Consider the following 20,027-nt stretch of genomic DNA (forward strand, 5'->3'; position numbering starts at 1 on the left):
CCCTTAAAACAAAGTTGTGTCATGCAGGCCATCTGGGAAACTTCTTAGTCATGCTTGATGTGTCCACATTAGATTTGATTTCTGACCTAGAAATGGAATTTAGCAAACTCGAAGTTTTCTTTTGCTCTATTAAATAGGAAAAAAAAAAGTTTCAAACAAAGGAGAAATTTTTAAAATTTGGAAATAAGAACATATTAATTAAGAAGAGACCACGTAGAGAAATATCCTATGTATCTTAAAACATAGAGATTTTTAAAAAATAGTTTAGACTGAGCCAGGAAAGTAAGTAATTTTCTCGTACGTCAGCCCTTTCTGCCAAGACCTCATTTGGTTCAATGGGCTTTTTGCGTCCTGTCCTCTATGAGTGAGAGATGGTGTCAGGTCTTGGAAAGGTTACTTCGATGAAGAAAAACTAGTCTCGTGCTCAAGGAGGTCACAGTTTATCCAAATTTGTATGACACTGTATGATGCTTCCCAGTCATGGGGGTGCTGGCAACCTTTCAGCCAGGGCTTCTGGGACCAGCACCTCAATTGACTTCGTTTAGTTATCCATCCAGCAAAACATCTTTAAAATGCCAGGCTGGGAAGCAGAGTTGAAAAGACACGTTCCCTGCCTACAAAGAATCCATTACAATAATTAACAGTTACCACAATAAGGGAACACACAACCTGCGGTAGAAACTTGAAGGCTGGAAATCTTAACCCTCCTGAGGGGCCAGGAAATTCTTCATAGAGGAGGGAACACCTGAAGTGAGACCTGTAGGAGATGGAGGTGGTCATCAAGCAGACGAGAACAATGAACTATTCCAGGTAGAAAGCAGAAGCGTGACACGTTCAGGGAAAGGAAAGAGTTCGGTGTGACTGGGCCAGGGGTTGTATGGGAGTGAGTGATGGGGTGTGAGGCTAGAAAGGACTGTCATATCAAAAGGGACTTTGCATGTCTTGCGAAGCTGTAAGGATTTGTGTTTTGTATGTCAAAGTCAAGGGCTTCATAAAGTTGATGGAAACTTAGGGCTGAGAGTCAAGTGGATTTGGACTTGAATCCCAACTCTTCTGCTTTTGTGACCTTGGGAGATGACTCAAGAGAGTCCTCTCTTCTGTCTAAGGGAGTGGGGAAGGCTAGACTGGCAGGAGGGGAAGGTGAGCCTGTGGGAGCTCAGGCTTGTCGCCAAGGAGGCCTCGCCTTTGTTTTGCAGAACATTGGATTTGAGCTGCCCTTGGGGAGGGGCTAAGTAATCTTGGGGTGATGCAGCTCCCCTTGGTGGAGGGTAGTTCCCAAGGGTAATTCCGAGAGAGAGGTCAGCTGTAAGTTTCGACAGCCAGCAGCCAATATTCCCAGTAGTTGGGGAAATAAGTTCTTGGCTCTTGAAAGAGGGCCTGAGGAATGTACAGTAAGTACACACGCACCATGCCTGCTTGTTTGCTACCTAGAAGTTCTCTTCTTATCCAGATTTTCTGGGACTCGAAGAACTGTAATCCTTGGAAGCTGCCTATTTATAGCAGACTCCTGGCTACTTCAGCATTTAGTGGGGAGAGGAGTCTTCTCACCCCTAACAATTGCTGATCAGCTGGAAAGCTAATAGTCATTACAGTGACAGGTATAAAATTCCACCTCCTCAAGCAGACCCAGCAGATGACATGCCTCACCTTTCCATGTTCTTAAAATTAAGAATAAGAGAGGGCGAGACTGGAGCTTCTTGAGGAGCCAGATCAGCCCACTAGGACACGTTTGTCATCTGCAAAGATAGGAAGCCAGGACCCATGTCTGTCAAGTCCAGAGAACTTCATATCCCTTTAGATTAAAAAGCAAGACTAGTCTTTTCTGCTTTTTTTTTTTTTTTTAAATCATCAGGCCGTCTCCTTCTCCAGCTCTTCTTCCATTGATATGGTTCCAGAAGCATATTTTTTATGAAAACAGAAGGAAATGATCAGAACCAGTCTGAATTGACCTTTAGAACTTCTGTGGAGTCCTTAGTGAGCATAATGCTTGTTCTTCTTGGGAGGGGATTTTGCAACTTACTCGTTTTTCAAAAATAACCCCATGTCCGTATGGAGATCCAGTTAGATGCTGGGTGCTTGACAGGTATAGCCTCTTACACGGCTGTGTCGTATTCAGTTTAGTCATTGACCAAGAATCCTTTTACCCAGACTGTTCTATCAAATAAGGAGCTTGGAGCAGGTAATTCTAGGAATGTTTTTGTTTCCAAATGGATATAATAATCAGGAAGACACTTATAGGAATGCCTAATTCCAGGCATAGGTATAGGGAACAGCTTCAAGACTTAAATTTTAATCACATCAGAACCAGTTTTAGAAATAGTTGCCTATGCTTGACAGTTTTCAACAGGTAAAAGAAGGGAAGCTTTAAAAAAATAATAATACCCAATTATTCAAGTATCAGCTATTTCAAATTTAGGTCCTTAGAGCTGTAGATGAAGCCTGTTGATCAGAATAACATAGTGATTCATCTCTAAGGCTCTAACGTCAGATGCTTTGCGTATGAATCTTAGTTTTGTCACTCTTGTTATCTATGTGGACCTGGGAGTGTTTGTAAACCTCTTAAGTCTCAGTTTCTGCATCTGTAAAGTAAATATAGTAACCTATTTCAGATACCTGTAGGGAGATTCATGAGTCGTGCATGGAAAGCTACTTACCCCAGTGTCTGGATTTAATACTAATACGATCTAACTAATTTTTAGCTGTTATCTTTGTTATTATCTATACTGTAAACACTTATTCCTTACACCTGCAAGAATTATGTAATGTGAAATTACACCAGACATTATCTTAAATGTGTCCTCATTCTAAAGAGACTGTGTAGCACAACTGTGATGAAGCCGTCCAGATCATCACATGGTGTTTGTATATCACTTATTATGAAGTTCCAAACCATGTTTGTAAACAGACTCTGAGAAATGCTCCAACATCCTTGCTTGGAGCCGAGTTAAAATTTTCGTCCTCACATTTCAACAATTAATGGGAACTTAGGGGATAACGCATTGAATACCTATGTTGGTCAGCACCCCCTGTGCCTCTCAGGTCCCCCACAGCTATTTCACATAGACAGTCTTAACTTTGAGGCTTCACTGATTTCTTCATTCATTCAACAGTGAGAGTTATTCCATTCCAGACCCTCTGTTAGGTATGGACAATGTGAGCACAGACAGAGTAGGACTCTGCTTTGACGCTCATAAGTTCTGCTTTACTGTTTTAGGAAAAGGTCAGAAATTGGAGACTCCTTGTACACAGGGGTTTTTCATTATCAGTCCTACTGTCCTTCCCGAAGAACAAGAGGCAGTGAGGTGCCTCTTGCCCTGTTCTCCAGCCCTGCCTGCTGGAGTGATGAGATCTTGCCACCTTCTTTCCATTACTCACGCTCAAGAGTGGTCTGCGTCTGGGTTGGTGCTGCAGCCAGAAATTGCGCGATTCATGTGTTACACATAAAGTAATCAGCGTCAGCAGTCACCATGTAGGAAAGACCACAGCTAGCTCGCAATAATCACTTTATTTAAGCACCTTATCACATGATCTTCTGTATCAAGTTTAAGAATGTTAACAGAAGTATGTAGTTTAGAGGGAGCACCATAAAATGGCAGCCTTTGAATATGTTAAATTATCTCTGCGTGTTTTAAATTATCTTGAAGTCTGTCATTTCCCCATGGATTGTTTTCAAATTATTAATGTTTTTATTCTTGGTTTGCATAAATATGTGTACAAATATAATTTATTTTGTTTCTTCACCAATAATAATGACATAACCCTACCACTTTACTGAATTTTAACCGTGCACCCAGCACTGTGCCCTGCGTTTTTCACACATTATCTCATGCATCCTCACAGCTGCCCAACGAACAGGGATTACAAGCCACATTTCAGGGATGAGGAAACAAAAGGCTCAGATATAATTTGTAGAGCCGGGCTGGCTGGTACGTCTTCTTGTCTTTGCCTGTAGGTCTTAGATAGTTCATAGTTACTATAACTGTGTTGGTGTTTTTCAGTGGTAACTGGAGATGTTAACACAACGCACAGGTTAGAAACTTCTGAGATTGGGACACTATGGGTCTTGGCCCCATTCATTTCTAATGAAAATCCTGAAGAATGATAGTTCTGGATGAGGCAGCAAAATCTGTCAGTCATCCAAGTTATAGGCAGAGATTCAAAGCAGCAGAGACTGGCTGCAAGCCACTGAGAATGACCTCACTTTGGCCTAAATGCCGTAGGTTATCAGATTCAGACTCACAGGAATTAAATTAACCCACTTTTGGTATTGTTGATTGTGTGACCTAATCTGAAAGGAAAGAGAAATTACTAGTAAGATTTGGAAATTTGAGGTCATTTTAAAATTTTTATCAGAAGTAATCATATTCTATTTAAATACCCTAGTATGAAAGAAAACAAAGACATTTCATGAGAGAAAAAAAAACACTGTGTTTTCAATTAGGACATTTAAAGTAAGTTAATATTCAAGCAGATGCTTTGAGTTAATAAATGATACTAATCTAGTACAGATCTCTAAGGCTCTAACCTTGTTTTGAAGAAAAAGTCCCTAAGTTTAAAAAAATCTGAAAACTTTACAGATCTATAAATAAAAGAGTCTTTCCTATTGTACAAATCTATACAAATCTATATATAAAAGAGAGTCTATTTCTTTTTGAATATAAAAATACATATTCATTGTAGAAATTTAGAAAACACCAAAAAATATAAAAATGGAAATGAGTTACCCATATTAATACTACCTACTGGTAGTATTTCTGGCTATATCTTTTCAGCATTCATATGTATAAGCATACATGTATACTACACAAACATACATACATATGTATTTTACAAAATTGAGATTTCATTGCAGATAGCCTGGGAAACTGCCCTTTTCATGGAAAATATCATTAGCGTTTCCCATGTCTGGAAATACTCTTTTAAAATAGGATACTTCGCGTCTGCATAATGTTTCACTGTCGGCACAGCTTTTCCCGTTGTAGGACATTTAAATCTTTCACACATCTTTGATATTTTTCTTATGCTCCATTCCTTGAAGTAGAATTATTAGGCCAGAGGGTGGCATTAGAATTTCATGCTTTGGATGAAATTCTTACTTTTTGCCTTTCTGGAGTAAAGATGGTCATGGCTGTGATTTACCAAGGAGCAATCTATCCCCTGAAAAATAAACTGACTATTAGCAGAGAGCTACCACATGTGATTTAGTATGCTGATGCAACAGTGGTAAATAATATAACAAGAGGAACTTTTTCAAAGCATTTCAGTGCAGTGTAGCAGAAGAATTAAATGGTATTCTGGTGGCCTCAAGGGACAGCTTAATAATTGATGGGGAGTGGTTAAATAAATGAGAGTCATTCAAGCTAATGCTACTAGCTGGTTCTCTTGAGTTTTATCAACCCTACGGTTAGCTCGTTTCTCTAGAAGTAAATCAAAACCAAACTATCGTTTCTTACAGTGATGTGCTTTTCTGAAATATTTTAGAAACTATTTTTAATTTGTATTTATAAATTGCTTATCAGGATGGCTGGCACATAAATAAATGGCAGTTGTCAGTGCTGCTGTTCTTGCATTTATGTTGTTGCCTTTATTATTTAGTGACAACAGGACATATGTGATTGACCTAGCCATAAATTTAGCAGCTGAGTTACTAGATAAGAGCATTCCCCATCAGTTTAGAAGCTTCATTAAAGACTTTTAAATATGATATTAAGCAGATGTTATGTGTCTGTCTTCTTGGAAAGTGACATAATGTTAAAAAACCTGAGGTCAGTGAGGTCAGCTAAGTTGGACGTTTTGTCACACAGCATGATGTAGTAGTTGAACCCATAATTACATTGGGAATAGTTTTCAAAAAGCACTTGAAACTTATTTATGGTAAAAAAAAAAAAAAAAATCTGAAAGTATATAGACCAAAATTATTTTAAATGGGTATCTCTAAGTTACTTTTATTTTCTTCTGTTTGATTATTCGTAATTTCTGATTTTTGTACAATGAACATATTGTATAAGACACAAAGAAAACAATTATTCATTGTAAACTAAAACTTTAAAGAAACTTGGCCCCGAGTACACCAGTCAGTGTTTACCACAAAGAAGTGGGGAACTATATCCAGTAACTAATTCAGCCCTAAATGCTGTTTATTAATGGAGAATTAGCCTATTCTCCAAGTGCACTTGAAAACTGTGCTTTGAATATACAATATTCAGGTGCTTAAAATGAAGACATGAAATCAGGGAACTTCTGAGCAAGATGGCGGCATGCACAAGGGCTGCAACAGCCTTACCTCCCAAGTTCTCTTTGCAATGACTAATCAAACGTATAAATAGGAAAGACTGGAACAGTCCTTTTACCTTCAAGCAGATCCCATACTTCTTTGCTCACTCTATTCATTCCCACCTTACTCTGAAAGGAAGTCTATACCCCCATCTCCTTTCCCTAACTTTATTTTTCTCTCCAGCACTTATCCCTTTCTGCCATATTTTGTATTTACGCAGTATTTGTTTACTTTCTGTCTCCCCTCAATTTAAATGTAAATTTCTGAGGGGGAGGAATCTTGTATTGTTCACTGAAACAGTGACTAGCGCATAGTAGTTACTGTGTAAATATTTATTGAATGAATAAATGATGAATACTTACATCTGTATTAGAAACCAGAGATAAGTGTCAGCCGCATAATAGAAATTTCAAGGCATTTCAGAAGACCCAGTATTGACAGGGCTGGATTTAAGCAGCACTATCACATGCTGTCTACTTCCTAAGAGAGAGAAATCAGAGGAGAAATGAGTCATGGCAAGTCTGTGGCAGGGTGGAATAACTAAAGTGCCAGCCTTCTGGGCTGAGGACTGAAAGGGGGTGTCAAAGGAACCAAAAAGTACTAGGGAGATTACAGAGAGGGTGTAGATTTAAAAAGCAATCTCATGAAGTTCTTTATTAACTCCTGGGCTCTCTCCTGACCTGCACATGCTTGGGTTTGCTCTTAAGCAGTATACCTACCAAAGACTTTGGGAGCTGAACTAAGGGATAGACCAATGCCTGGGCTCCAGACTGGCCACTGAATGGTGCATATGCAAGTCAGATCCAAATAGTGCTACAAAGGTGTTGGAAACAGTACGGATATTGAAACCACAACCCATAGAAGGCTGGTCAGAATTTGCATCCTGAATTCAACTTGGTTGATTTCCTGATAAAACAAAAACATCAACATTCTACATGTGGTTTAAATAAAACCCAGAGTCTCATAACATAATATTCAAAATATCCAGAGTATAATCCCAATTACTCAGCATACAAAGAGCCAGGAAAACCTCAGCTGACATGGGAAAAGACAATCAATAAATGGCCAATCCTGAAGGACACAAATGGTGGAATTAGCTAACAAAGACTTTTAAAGCAACCATGATAAAAATGTTCCGAGAAGTGAGAGCAAACACTGTTGAAACGAATGGAAAGATAAAGTCTCAGCAAAAAAAAAAAAAAAAAAGAAAGAACCAAATGGAAATTTTAGAACTGAAAAATACAGTAACCAAAATTAAAAACTCACTAGATGGGTTTCAATAGAAGAATAAAGGTAACAGAGGAAAGAGATTAGTTTCAGTTCATCTTAAAGATAGATTAACAGAAATTATCTAACCTGAACAACAGAAAAAAAGATTGGGAAAAAAATAATCAGTGCCTCAGGGAGTGTTGGGACAATCCTAAAAGGTCTGATATTCATGTCAACAGAGTCTCTGAGGAGAGGAGAAAGCGAGTGGGTAGAAAAAACATTTGAAAAAATAATTACAACAAAACTTCCCAAATTTGGCAAATGAGATAAGCCTACCCATTCAAGAAGCCAGCAAAACCCAAGCTAGATGAATCCAAAGAAGTACATGCCTATACACATCATAATCAAACCAAAAACTAAAGACAAAGAAAAAAATATTGAAAGCGGCCAGAGAAAAATGACACACTACCGATGGAAGAACAATTGGATGACTGTGGATTTCTCTACCAGCTAAATGCCAGTAGCACCTTATTAGTTTTGACAACCAAAAATTCCTTCAGATGTCACCAAATGTCCCCTGAGGGGGAAATTGGACCAAGTTGAGAACCATTAATCCAACTTGAGTTTTCCATTTTTCCAAACATTTTTTTAAAAGAAATGTTCCAATTTGGTTTACATTTCAATTACAGGGTTTACAAGTCTAGATTAAATTAACAAATATGGAGTAGGTCAAAGGCACCCATTCTCTCATCTCCCATCAAGAGAAGTTTAAAAAAAAAAAAAAATATATATATATATATATATATATTCAGTACCAGGTTTATTTAGGTTCAGTTATTCATAAAAGATCAGCACTTAAGAAAGTTCATTTTCAAAGAGCCTTGAATCCTTACCCATTCTCCTCATCCCAGAAGGAAACTGCATTCTTAAAAGAACTGATGAGGAGAGAACATTCCTACTCTAGGTCGAGGTGTATGTAGTTGAGATCAACAAAGTCTGAAGCAACCTGAGAACAGTATTCTGGTTGCTAGCCAGCGTTTCTTACCATTTGAAGACTTTGTTTAATTTCACATGGTAGAATTCTAAAAGATTTCCAGCAGCTGCAAGAAATGCCATATTGGGGGATATTGCACATATAGCAAATATTTGAATTAAGAAACACTTGTGATACCTTGAGTAATAGCAACCCAAAAATATGCAGTTGCAAACAAATACTGAATGTGGCTGTCAGATTGATTTCAGTACCTTTTAAATCTCAATCAAAGGGAAACATTTTTTTCTCATTGTTAGAGAAGCAATTAAATAGAAGCAGAAATTTTATCAACTAAATACTTTGTCAGATCAATCTAGAAACTTAAAACAAAATTTGACACTGGCTCTATGAACTATATGGATTGAGAAAACCCACTAATGTTCAATAACAATAGTAAATAAATACATGCACCACTTTTACTTTTTAAACGTTGGTAGTTTCAAGTGAACACAGAACCATAATTGGCTTAGTGCATTGGCTTGAGTAAACATGGCCATTAAAATTTCATTTCTTTAGCTCTAAAGATAGAGATTGCAAGGGGCTGCTAAAATAATCTTTTATTTTTTGGCGAGGTCTTATAATTACACTGACCAGTCATGACAAATTCATTGCAACTTCTACTTTTCCTCTCATTTCCTTTTTTTCCTGAATTTCAGCTTTACTGAAATCAGTTTTCTTTTCCAAAACAGAGTAGACATTCTATTTCATTATTCATTCAGCAAACCTTTATTGATTATCGTTATGTGACAGGCACAATGGTGGGTTCTAGGGTCACAAAAGTAAGATCAAATCCTCAATTAGTATTCCAAAGGGGCTTATAATCTAGTAACGAAAGGAAGTATAGAGATAAAAATTACATTATAAGTTGGCAACTGCTCTTACAGAAATAGGACCCAAGAGCACAAATGCACAGATGATTGAGTAAGGCATACTGCCTAGGAAAATGGAGAAAGGCTTCACAGAGAGAGCGGCATTTGATCAACGTCTTAAACTTGGTGAGGTTTTACAGAGGAATTCGGGGAAGTGCATTCTTCTATATGTATGTAGAGAACAGCACAGGACAAGGGCCTGGGGTTCTGATCAAGACTAGCGCATATCCAGGAAATGATGCTAGGGGAAGATGACTGTAGGTGGGGCTCTTGGCCCCATCTTCACAACTCTTTTTTTTTTTTTTTTTTTTAATTTATTTATTTATTTTTGGCTGTGTTGGGTCTTCATTTCTGTGCGAGCGCTTTCTCTAGTTGTGGCAAGCGGGGGCCACTCTTCATCGCGGTGCATGGGCCTCTCACTATCGCGGCCTCTCCCGTTGTGGAGCACAGGCTCCAGACGCGTAGGCTCAGTAGTTGTGGCTCACGGGCCTAGTTGCTCCGCGGCATGTGGGATCTTCCCAGACCAGGGCTTGAACCCGTGTCCCCTGCATTGGCAGGCAGATTCTCAACCACTGCGCCACCAGGGAAGCCCCACAACTCTTAACGGAAGAGAATTGTCATCGTAGGCCACCTCTTTTTGGCCTGGACCTAAAGCTCACATCAGTTACACAGCTGGCTGGGGTTAGGAATATAGCCTAGAACGTGGCAAAGTGTACATAGTGGGATAACAGCTACCTGTGATCTAGAAAGGCAGGTTGGGGGTGAGGGCTGCAGGCATGGAAGAATTTTGATTTTCAGTTTGAGGAACTGGTATGTTTTCATCTAAGCAACTAAGGAAGCCAAGAGAGATTTTGCATCAGGGATATGGCATAATCAGCTTTGTTTTTTGAGAGCATTGTGAGGAGTAAATAGGAATGAGAAGAAACCAGTCTTGGGGAACCTAGTGAGGAAGCTGGTGCATTAGTAATCTGGGTGATGATTTTTGCTCTACCATGAGTTATGGCCAGAGAGTATTTCCATACTTATAATGATATTGTCTTCAAAAAGATCTCATCCATGTAGATCAAGAATGAATCACATGGCTTTTTGTTGTTTTATGAAAGGTCTGTTGGAAATCCAAAACCAGGACATTCTTATTCAGTCCATCCTAATCAGATTGTAAGGCTTCTACTCCTTTATCTGATGGCTCTTTAGCCTGTTGGAGAAAAAAAAAAAAAAGCTAACAGTGATGCCAGGATTCTTGGGTTTACCTTAACTATGCAGATGTGGGTTTGGACTGCCACCACAAAACAGGGTGATAGCAAGCAAATGCAAGTCACTGAGAGGTGTGTGTTGCCTCCTAATCTTCCCAAGATCTTAGCTTCTACCCCTTGAAGTATAAAGAAAGTGTCCTTAATGCTGCTAGCTCCAAAACAGTGAAAATTATCTGGGAGGCAAAGAGAATCCTCTCTTCATTTCTTTAAACTGTGTCATATAAGGAACAGTTGAAGACAGTGGGAATGTTTGGTACAGAGAAAGTAAGCCTTAGCTAGGACATAGTAACTGTCTCAAATATTTGAAGACCTGTCGTGTAGAAGATGGCTTAGAATAACTAGCTCTACAAGTCTATAACAGTTAAGACTGACTGGTAGAACTTAAGTGGAGACAAGTTTTACTTTATTCTAAGGAAGACCTAACAGTCTAAAGTCAGCAAGGGCTTGCTCAGAATTAGAGTTCTGCTTCCTTGTAGCTTTGCGGTGTTCTCTGGAATAGACTTTATCCTCCTTGGTATAATAGTACCTCAGACACAAGTATTCTAGAAAGTAAATCTTGAATTAGGTTGAAGTGACCATCTGAGACATACTGATTTGCAAGTTGCTATGAGTAGACTGTTACATTAGCATTTAGAAAACTGGAGGGTGACTTCATGAAATGAAACAAGGATATGATGCTGAGCTGATAATAGCATCATGACAGGTACATTTATAGAGTGCTTGGTACGTGCCAGGCACCTTGTTAAGCACGTAACAATGGATATCTCATTTAATCCTCCTAAGAACCCTAGGGAGTATATTATTGGACTCTTCTCTATTTTTCAGATGAGGAAACAGCTCAGAGAAGTAAAGATATTTAAATAATCTGACCAGTAAATAATCTGGACCTATGTTGATGGTTTGGGGTTTGTTTGTTTGTTTTTTCCTGCTTCAAGGAGGCTGTCATGTACATTTGCCATGTACATTTGCCTACTAGCCATAGGTGTTTTCTCAGATTCTCTGGTAGTATTCAAGGAACCAAGTTCTTGGTGAACAGGACACTTACCCCATGGGGATTTGTTTTTTGTTTTTTTTCTATTCCTTAAGCTACCTTTACTTAAATACATGGTTAATTCTATAGACCAATTAATGAGTTGTAGTTCTGAGATGGTACTATTAGTATTAGGATAAATATATATCTTGAAAGGAAATTTCTGATTTAGGATAAATTCCTGAAGATTGATTGGTTTATTAAATTTTAGGCTTGGTTCAAGAGTTATATAGAGAAATTTCACTTGGTTTAAATTGTTTGAATAAGCATAAATCAGACTGAATTGAAATTGTTTTGTTTACCTCTCTCACTAAAATGTAAGACCACTTTTCTATCTTTGGCACATAGAAGGTACTCATATAAACTGGTAGAATGAATGACTGAATGCATCAGTGTGTACATGAATAAATGAACTTTTATCAGTATCTCAAAGAATCTCTGCCTTTTGCTTACTAATTCAATGAATGACTTATAAATGAGCAAATCTCCTACTTAACTTTATTTAGTTTTGTAAACAGTCCCTGGATTTTTCTTACCACAGTGCTATTAAGACTGAGGTCACGGGTTCCCTACACAATATGGTCTAGTTTGCTTCACCACAGATTATACTCATAACCCCAGCCAACTGTGCCATAGATGTAAGCTTTTGGTCACAGTGGATCTTTGCACAGTCACACCTGTCACAGGAGAGAAAGACAGTTGTCTTTAGTGATAAATTAGTAGACTCAGGTTCATGTACTAAAGATGATGTATTATTATGATAATTGTTAAGGAACTGTATTAAGGAGTTGTTAATAAAGCTGAGTTATTACATTTTTGTTAAGTTCAGCATATTGAAAAGTGGTCTGGAAATATATTTCTGATAGTTTTTAGTTAATTACATTACAGTCTTAACCAGAGTTTCATAACACGTTCTGATTTTAATTAGGTAGGTTTGTTTATATCCGCTACTGAGAATTTATGCCTAAGTGATTATTCATTTAGAAGCACTGAAATGGTGTTTCCAGTGTATCTCCATTTTGAGTAGAGAAATAACCCTAGCATGAAAAATTGTGTTTCTTGAAGAGTTAAGGAAATGCAAGCTGAAAATGATAATCATTGTTTCATCTACTTTATTCCCTGTAGGATTTAAAATTTCAGTCTTGAGTTACTTAATCTGTCTGTTCAAGTGCTCTTTATACCTGGGTGGTTATGAGTGACACTGGTGTACGTGACTTTGCACTTTTGCCTGCTCACGGGCTGAGCACAGTCGAATGCCACATTTGCCTAGCAATTACATTAGTAAATATTCTAAGAGATGCCCCAGATATTTCCTTTAAGGTTAAGTTTTGTCTTGTTTTCAAAATGAAGTTCTGGTTCCCTTGTAGCTATGATTTTTTTTTTCTAACTTTCCCACATTTTCTAGGGGCGTGGAGTTTTATCTAAAAGAATGTTGATTATTTTTCGCCTTGGGAATGCAGTAGATCATGAGGCTAATTCCATACACTGATATTTAGTTGTGATTTTAATAAGTACAAATCCATGTCCCTTGACAGATAGAAAGGAAATGTGCAACTACACTATAAATATTGTAGATTGCTTCAGGCCATTAAGCCCAGCCCAGATTTTTCCATTAGGCATTTTGGAGGATGTTGTTGCTTCTGTCTTGAGAGTTTACATGAATTAAGAGAATCTATTATTATAAAGACACATGAACACGAGGTTTTGGAAATTTAAAAGCACACACACTGTAGAGGTATGGCCTGACCCTTCTAACCAGAATTTACATCCAAAACTCACTGAGCGTGAGACACTATAACCATTTGCAACCCTCTCATTAAATATTTAATCTGGTTTTCCTCCTTCTCTCTTAGTCTCACTCTGACTCAGCATAAGGTCAGGATTCCTTGACTGGTCATCACAGTGGATTTACTTTAAAAATAACTCTGTGAGAGGCCAGAGGCCCTCTGAATTGGTCATTTAATCCAACCATATAGATCACTTGATCGATTGCTCAATGTACTCAATTATGGTTGTATTAATTATGCTCATTGTTCTGCCTTCCTTTCTCCCCTTTCTGGGAGGTTCCAGGGAGCAAGCCTGCTGTTCTCCAGGAAGAGAGATCCTGGCCAGGGTCCACCCAGTGTAGCACTTATCACAGTGCTCTGTGTAGGAAGCTGTTGGGGCACATCTAGCTCCTCCATGAGACTGTGGACTCTGGAGGGAGGAAGCCATGCCTTACTCAGCTCTGGGTCCCATTCATTCATCAAAGGTATATCGAGCCCCTACAGTGTGCCCGGCACCACGGCAGGCCCTGGGAACACAGAAATGATTCGGACACAGTCCCTGCTTTCAAAGAAACCCTCTGTTTATGAAGAGAAAAGAGAAACTTGATGAGCGTGATAATAACGGGTGGCATCAGTTTAACACTCAACTGTGTGCTGGGTTTTGTGTTAAGTGTTTAATAAGGACCATCCCAATAAAACCCTGTGATGTAGAGGCTGTTGGTATCTCTGTTTTGCCATTGAGGAAACTCACAAAATTATTTAACTTATGCACAGACAAGAGAGTTTGAAAACAGGCATCCAGTTTTAGAGTTTGAACAACTAACCACTAAATCATACAGCCTAGAAGTGATAATGAATGAATGTATTATACAGTCACAGAGAAGGGAGGGTCTAATTTCTTTATTTGAAGGACAAGGTAAAGTTACAAGAAAGTTTTCACAAAGTAGTAGCATGTAGGATTGTACCAGGCCAGAGGAGGAAGCAGAGTCTGGGCAGTGGGGACGACATGGGGAAGGCAGAGATGTGCAAGTAGAAGCTGGGAGTGAGCAGCTTATGATCAGGCTAAAGGATGTGGTTTGAGATTTGTGGAAGGTAAGGTAGACTAGTTTGACAGGGGAAGTTATGAGTGATTTAAGAAATCGTAACTCTATCCTGAAAAAAATATAGCAAGAATTTGATGGGTTTTAATCAGAGGAAGGACATAATTAGCTCTTCATCTTTTTTTGGTGGGGGGAGGGTGCTGCACCACGCAGCTTACAGGATCTTAGTTCCCCGACCAGGGATTGAACCCGTGCCCCCTGCAGTGGAAAGGCAGAGTCCTAAACACTGGACGGCCAGGGAGTTCCCTAGGTCTTTATCTTTAAAAAAAATTCTCATGACATACAGAGAAACAGATCAACCAGAATAGATAGGATTGGTGGCTTCTCTTTCAAGGAGAAGAAGCAAGTCTTGGATGAACCCCAGATTCTGACATGAGTGACACTATTGTCCTGGAAGCGATATAAATTCATTATAACCCTTTTAGAAAGTAATCTTCCAGTGTGAATCCAGGGTCTTTAAAATGTCAATACTTTTATCCTGGTAATTTCATGTCTGGGAATTGACACTAAGGCAACAGCGCAAAATGCAAGATATGACTTTAGAACAGCATTCATGATAATAGTTCAGGGTGATTAAAATATATGGGTGAAATTGAATGAATAAGTAAGTAATTGAATGATTGATGGAAAATAGTGGAAACATTGGAAACCATAATAGAAGAATGGTTAATATACATTCACTGGGTAGTTATTTTAATCAATAATAATGTTCTGAAAATTATATAAGTACATGGGAAAATGTATGATAACTGGAAAAAAGCAGAGTAGAAAAAAGATACTTTATTATTATAGAATGATTACAACTCAGACCTCTGTTTAGATAAACAAACTTGAAGGAAATACACCCATCAAATTATAATGGTGGTAGTTTTGGCCTTCTGTTCTCTATTTTTCCAATATTCTTCAATACACTTAATTCATTTTTATAATGAAAAAAGGTGGAAACTTTGGGACTGTTCATTTTGGCCTTATGTTTGAATTGTCTGAAACATCAAAGCGATAATAAATAGGAAACCATTAGAAATTGACTTGGTATTCAACTCTGGGTTTACACATTGGAGACATTTAATAAATGTCAACTGAATGGAAGTTCTAACCATTTTACTTCCCCTTGGATCAGAATCCTAGAATCCTATTGCAATGCATTAGAAGTTTTTACCATCATTTGAACTTATATAGGCCCACAGAAATGGGGGGAAAATAAACTGTTTGCTTTTCAACTCCATACCTGAAGCAGTTGGAGGGGACTCTCCTTCCCTGTGCAAAAGTAATTTTAATCAGCCAATCGCAAATAACATAAAAAATACTTTATTTCAAGCATATATCATTTCATAAAGTTATTTTTTTCTCTTGTACAAAGGGAACATTGATTGCTTTCCTTAATACCCATATCCTTTTTCTTACCTAGCAGCTCTTGGTCAAGGGTCAAGGGTCTGCTCTCACTGTTTTCACATTTTTAATGAAATAGAATCCAGAGGTATACTTAACCTATTGAATTTTGATGGACGTTTGATAATCCAGATATTTTCTAATTAAAGGGTTTCAGTGCATTAGTTGAGTATGTCAGCATCCTGTGTGCCACAGCAGATGTGTTTTGTTTTAAGATTGCTTCTCTTGGGGTCCAGAGTCGTATTTAGAAGAAAGGACTGTTTTTCTCTGTTACTGTAATACATTGGAGACATGTTTAAAGCTGGGGTGGGGATAACATGAGGTGATCTTGTCGTTGCTTCTGTGCCATGGGGACAGGGACCAAGCCCCCAGCGCTCGGACTAGGACTTGATGTTGTCTGGCCCGGGGATCTGTGAACAAAAGGGTGTGCAAATTCATGCGTCACACTTCAGTCACGTGGTCTAGCGTTTCAGAGCACAGCCCAATTCTTTTAACAGTTTTTGCAGGCAAAAGGAGTGGTGCAGGGCGGGGAGAAGATGGTTCATTTCGAGGCTGCTGACTAGACCACGGAGAGTTTAGACTGTCATTCAGAGCGAACATCTAGGCGGAAACTTCGGTGATGTGTCATGAGGGTAGCCGGGGGTCTACCTCCCTGAAAATAACTCGCCACCAACTTCTCACAGAATTTAAAGTTCCCACTTAAGGGCCTCTTTCATGAGTTGTATATATCTTATCCCATTGGCTTGAGGAATTATCCATTTCCTAGTAGATGTTTGATTCATTCATCTGGTACCACCAGTAGTATACCCACGAAAATGGAACACAGATAAGTTCAGTGTACATGTGTGGCAAGGGTGTACGGATGTAAGAAGGGCTCAAGGGCTGGAGCACAATACTTGAGGCCCTTCCAAATCAGGGGTCACTTGGGTGGATCTAAAGGCCAGGGTAATGGGGAGTGGGGTGAAGGACATCCAGTTCAATTCAACCAGTATCTGCCAAGCACCTCCTATGTGGAAGTCAATGGAATAAGTGTCCATAGAGACCAGAAGAAGGAAGAATACGATGTGGGCTTTTCACTCAAGGGAGTTAACCGTTACAGTGTCTGGGAAAGAATTAAATAATTATCACATTTGTGGCATGTTTACTGTGTGTTAGGTACCATTCTGAGTTCTGTGTATCTGTCATCTGGTTAATGCTGTCATCAACCCTATGACATAGGTACCATGACTACATTCCTTTTATAGATCTGGAAACTCAGGCACAGGGGAGTCCAAAAGCCTTTGAGACTTCAGTCCCAGCATTCTGACTCCGGAGTCCTTGCTTTGAAGTGTTATTCTATACTGCCTCCCAGACAGATTTTTTTTATATTTCAGGGCCTCTGAGGAAAGGTGAACCAAAAATGTGAGAGTGTGCTCAGCAGAGAACAGTATGTCTGTTTTGCCAGACTTCCTCTACCTCATTACCTGAAATCTTGTAAAACGTGAAATGTACAAAGAACCTTTTTGCTGTTGTAAGATATTTGACTTGGCTGGTTTAGCAGGCCCTTATCGCCCCGAACCCAAGTGTTCAATCTGATCCTAAATATTCTTGGCTTGCAGTTAATTGGACCTAAGGGATTTTGGGGGTTATTGTTCTAAAGTCTTAGCCAAGAAATATTTTCTTTTTGGACTTGCTACCTGAAATGTGGGCAGCTGAGCAGAGTTACTTGGTAGCCTTTGATCCCATTAGAGAGTTCTGAATTGGTAGCTCAGATCCTTGAATGAAATATGATATTAAAATAACACCAAGCTGAAGTCATAGGAGATTGCAGTGTAATGTATACAGTCAGAATAGCCAAGATTTAAGGGAAATAAAATGAGTTTCAGTTGGCTTCGTTTGCTCACTTGTGACTTTCCTTTCACCCTTCAGTAATTCTTAACCAACCTCTTCACATAGCAAGGACACAGCAAAACATAAAATCTCTAACCCAAGTGTAGGGATTTTAAATCTTTCAGAGCTCGATAAACACCAGCACCCTTTATCACTCCAAGAAAACCCAGGGACGAATGCAGCTAACGAACTTGAATTTCTCGAAGTTTAGCTATTGCTCTGATGTCATCTTCCCACCCTATTTTACGTTCACAAATTTTTGCTTCAGCACATGTGGCCTTTTTTAAGGGAGGCCTAACCCCATGACCTAGTGTTGGCAGATGGACTGTGTTTCATCTAGATCCTCTGATTTTATTAAGGGTGGTCTATGGGCCTTTCTTTTCTGCCCTCTCACCAGTGGCCAGCCTTCACCAAAGGCAGTAACTACTTCAGCAAATCACACGAACAACAGTATTTCAACTTATGTACAGATTCATTTAGCAAGTGCTGATTGGAAGCTTCCTTTGTGCCCAAGTGGGACCTGGACTAGTGTCTTCTTAAATTCCATACCCTCGGCACCTCACTTGCCTCACCCAAGCACTGTGCAGGACTCTGAGGTCGCAGAGCTGTTAAAGATATGGCCCTTACTCCCAGTCCTGACAGCCCAGTGGGAGACACATAAATGAACCATGGATGTTGTTGTTATTGTCTCAAACTATAGATTAAGCCATGCTACACATTTTTTTCCATTTTCTGTACCTAACTAAATACTGAACTCAAAACAGGAGAAAAAAAGAAAAGTAATTTGGATATATGATTTCCTTTAAAGTAACTTACAGATTTTGCTGAAAAAAAATATTCAAATACTCCTCTGTCAAACCCTCAGAATTAGCCTAGGGAAGAATATGTTAAATGCTGTCATTTACCCACTGAGTGGAAAAGTAAAACTCTCTTTTTTGTCTTAATGAAAAAATAGCAATAATAAATGCAGAGGCAAAAAGTATGTGGAGCATAAGTGGCCTTACCAACTCACTACTTTGAAAGTGTTTTCTTAAAATTAAAATTGTAGTCAGTCAAAGGGAGAGACAAGTATCATATGATATCCCTTATATGTAGAATCTTTAAAAATGATGTAAATGAACTTATTTATAAAACAGAAACAGACTCACAGACATAGAAAACAAACTTATGGTTACCAAAGGGGAAAGAGGTGGGGAGGGATAAATTAGGAGTTGGGGATTAGCAGACAGAAACTACTATATACAAAATAGATAAACAACAAGATCCTACTGTATAGCACAGGGAACTATATTCAATGTCTTGTAATAGTCTATAATGGAAAAGAATCTGAAAAAGAACATATATATATATATATATATATATATATATATATACACATATATATATGTATATGTATAACTGAATCACTTTGCTATACACCAGAAACTAACACAACATTGTAAATCAACTATGCTTTAATTAAAAAAATATTTTGTAGTCAGTCATATAGTTATTTTGGAAAGGGAGAGTTAATTTCCCTGTTGGTTTCTAACTTAGCTTCTGGGGACTCACACTGCAAAATTCCCTTGTGATGATACTGAGATGGGAAGCAAGATGCTGGAATTCATCTTTTCATGACTTAGGTTCTGCAAATCAACTTCTGAGCAAGCACGGTGCTTCACCCTCCTTTTTCTCGCTCTTGATAAAGTCTGATTTGGATGGTGGGAGAGCCATTCACACTGTCCACTTCTTTGCTTCTGTCCAGCCAGTGGTAACCATTGGTGCACACATCTAGTATTTAGAAAGGGCCATTTGGTCGAAGATGTTTATTGTATCAGGGTCGTGCTGGCCTTCCATTGTGTTATACACATTCTTCTATTTTCAGTCAGTGGACTTCTTAAGATGTTAAATCATCTAGAAACAAGTTTCTATTACAGTTTTTAATATTGTTAATTTTTTCTCATTGCAGAGCAAAGAGATTGCATTCCAACTTCATGAGGACTTAATGAAGGTTCTTAACGAGCTCTATACGGTAAGCACGTAATCTTTCTTTTGGAAAAATCTTTGGTTTAGAATTCTGGTTTGCAGAAACACTTCTCTTATTAGAACTCATTCCAAGCTAGAGTGCTGATGGATGCTTGTCTGGTTGAAATGTGGAACCGAGTGGATAGATGGCACGAGACTGTTTCAAGTAAATATTTATATGCAGTCAGAACACTTTAAGAAACTGGACTATAGTTGTCCCAAAAAGAATGT

The 20,027-nt window shown here is 38.5% G+C and overlaps 1 protein-coding gene across 2 annotated transcripts in view; it reads left to right on the forward strand.

The window, feature by feature from the left end:
• SRGAP1 (SLIT-ROBO Rho GTPase activating protein 1) overlaps window positions 1–20,027 on the forward strand; it is a 274,797-nt gene that overhangs the window by 137,870 nt on the left and 116,900 nt on the right. For both annotated transcript variants that reach the window (XM_082351200.1, XM_082351201.1), the window contains exon 4: window positions 19,741–19,803. In XM_082351200.1, the coding sequence (XP_082207326.1) occupies window positions 19,741–19,803 (63 nt within the window). The remainder of the gene's footprint in view (window positions 1–19,740; window positions 19,804–20,027) is intronic.

Source organism: Balaenoptera borealis (genome assembly GCF_965194805.1).
Source record: "Balaenoptera borealis genome assembly, chromosome: 13".
Classification (NCBI taxonomy): domain Eukaryota; kingdom Metazoa; phylum Chordata; class Mammalia; order Artiodactyla; family Balaenopteridae; genus Balaenoptera; species Balaenoptera borealis.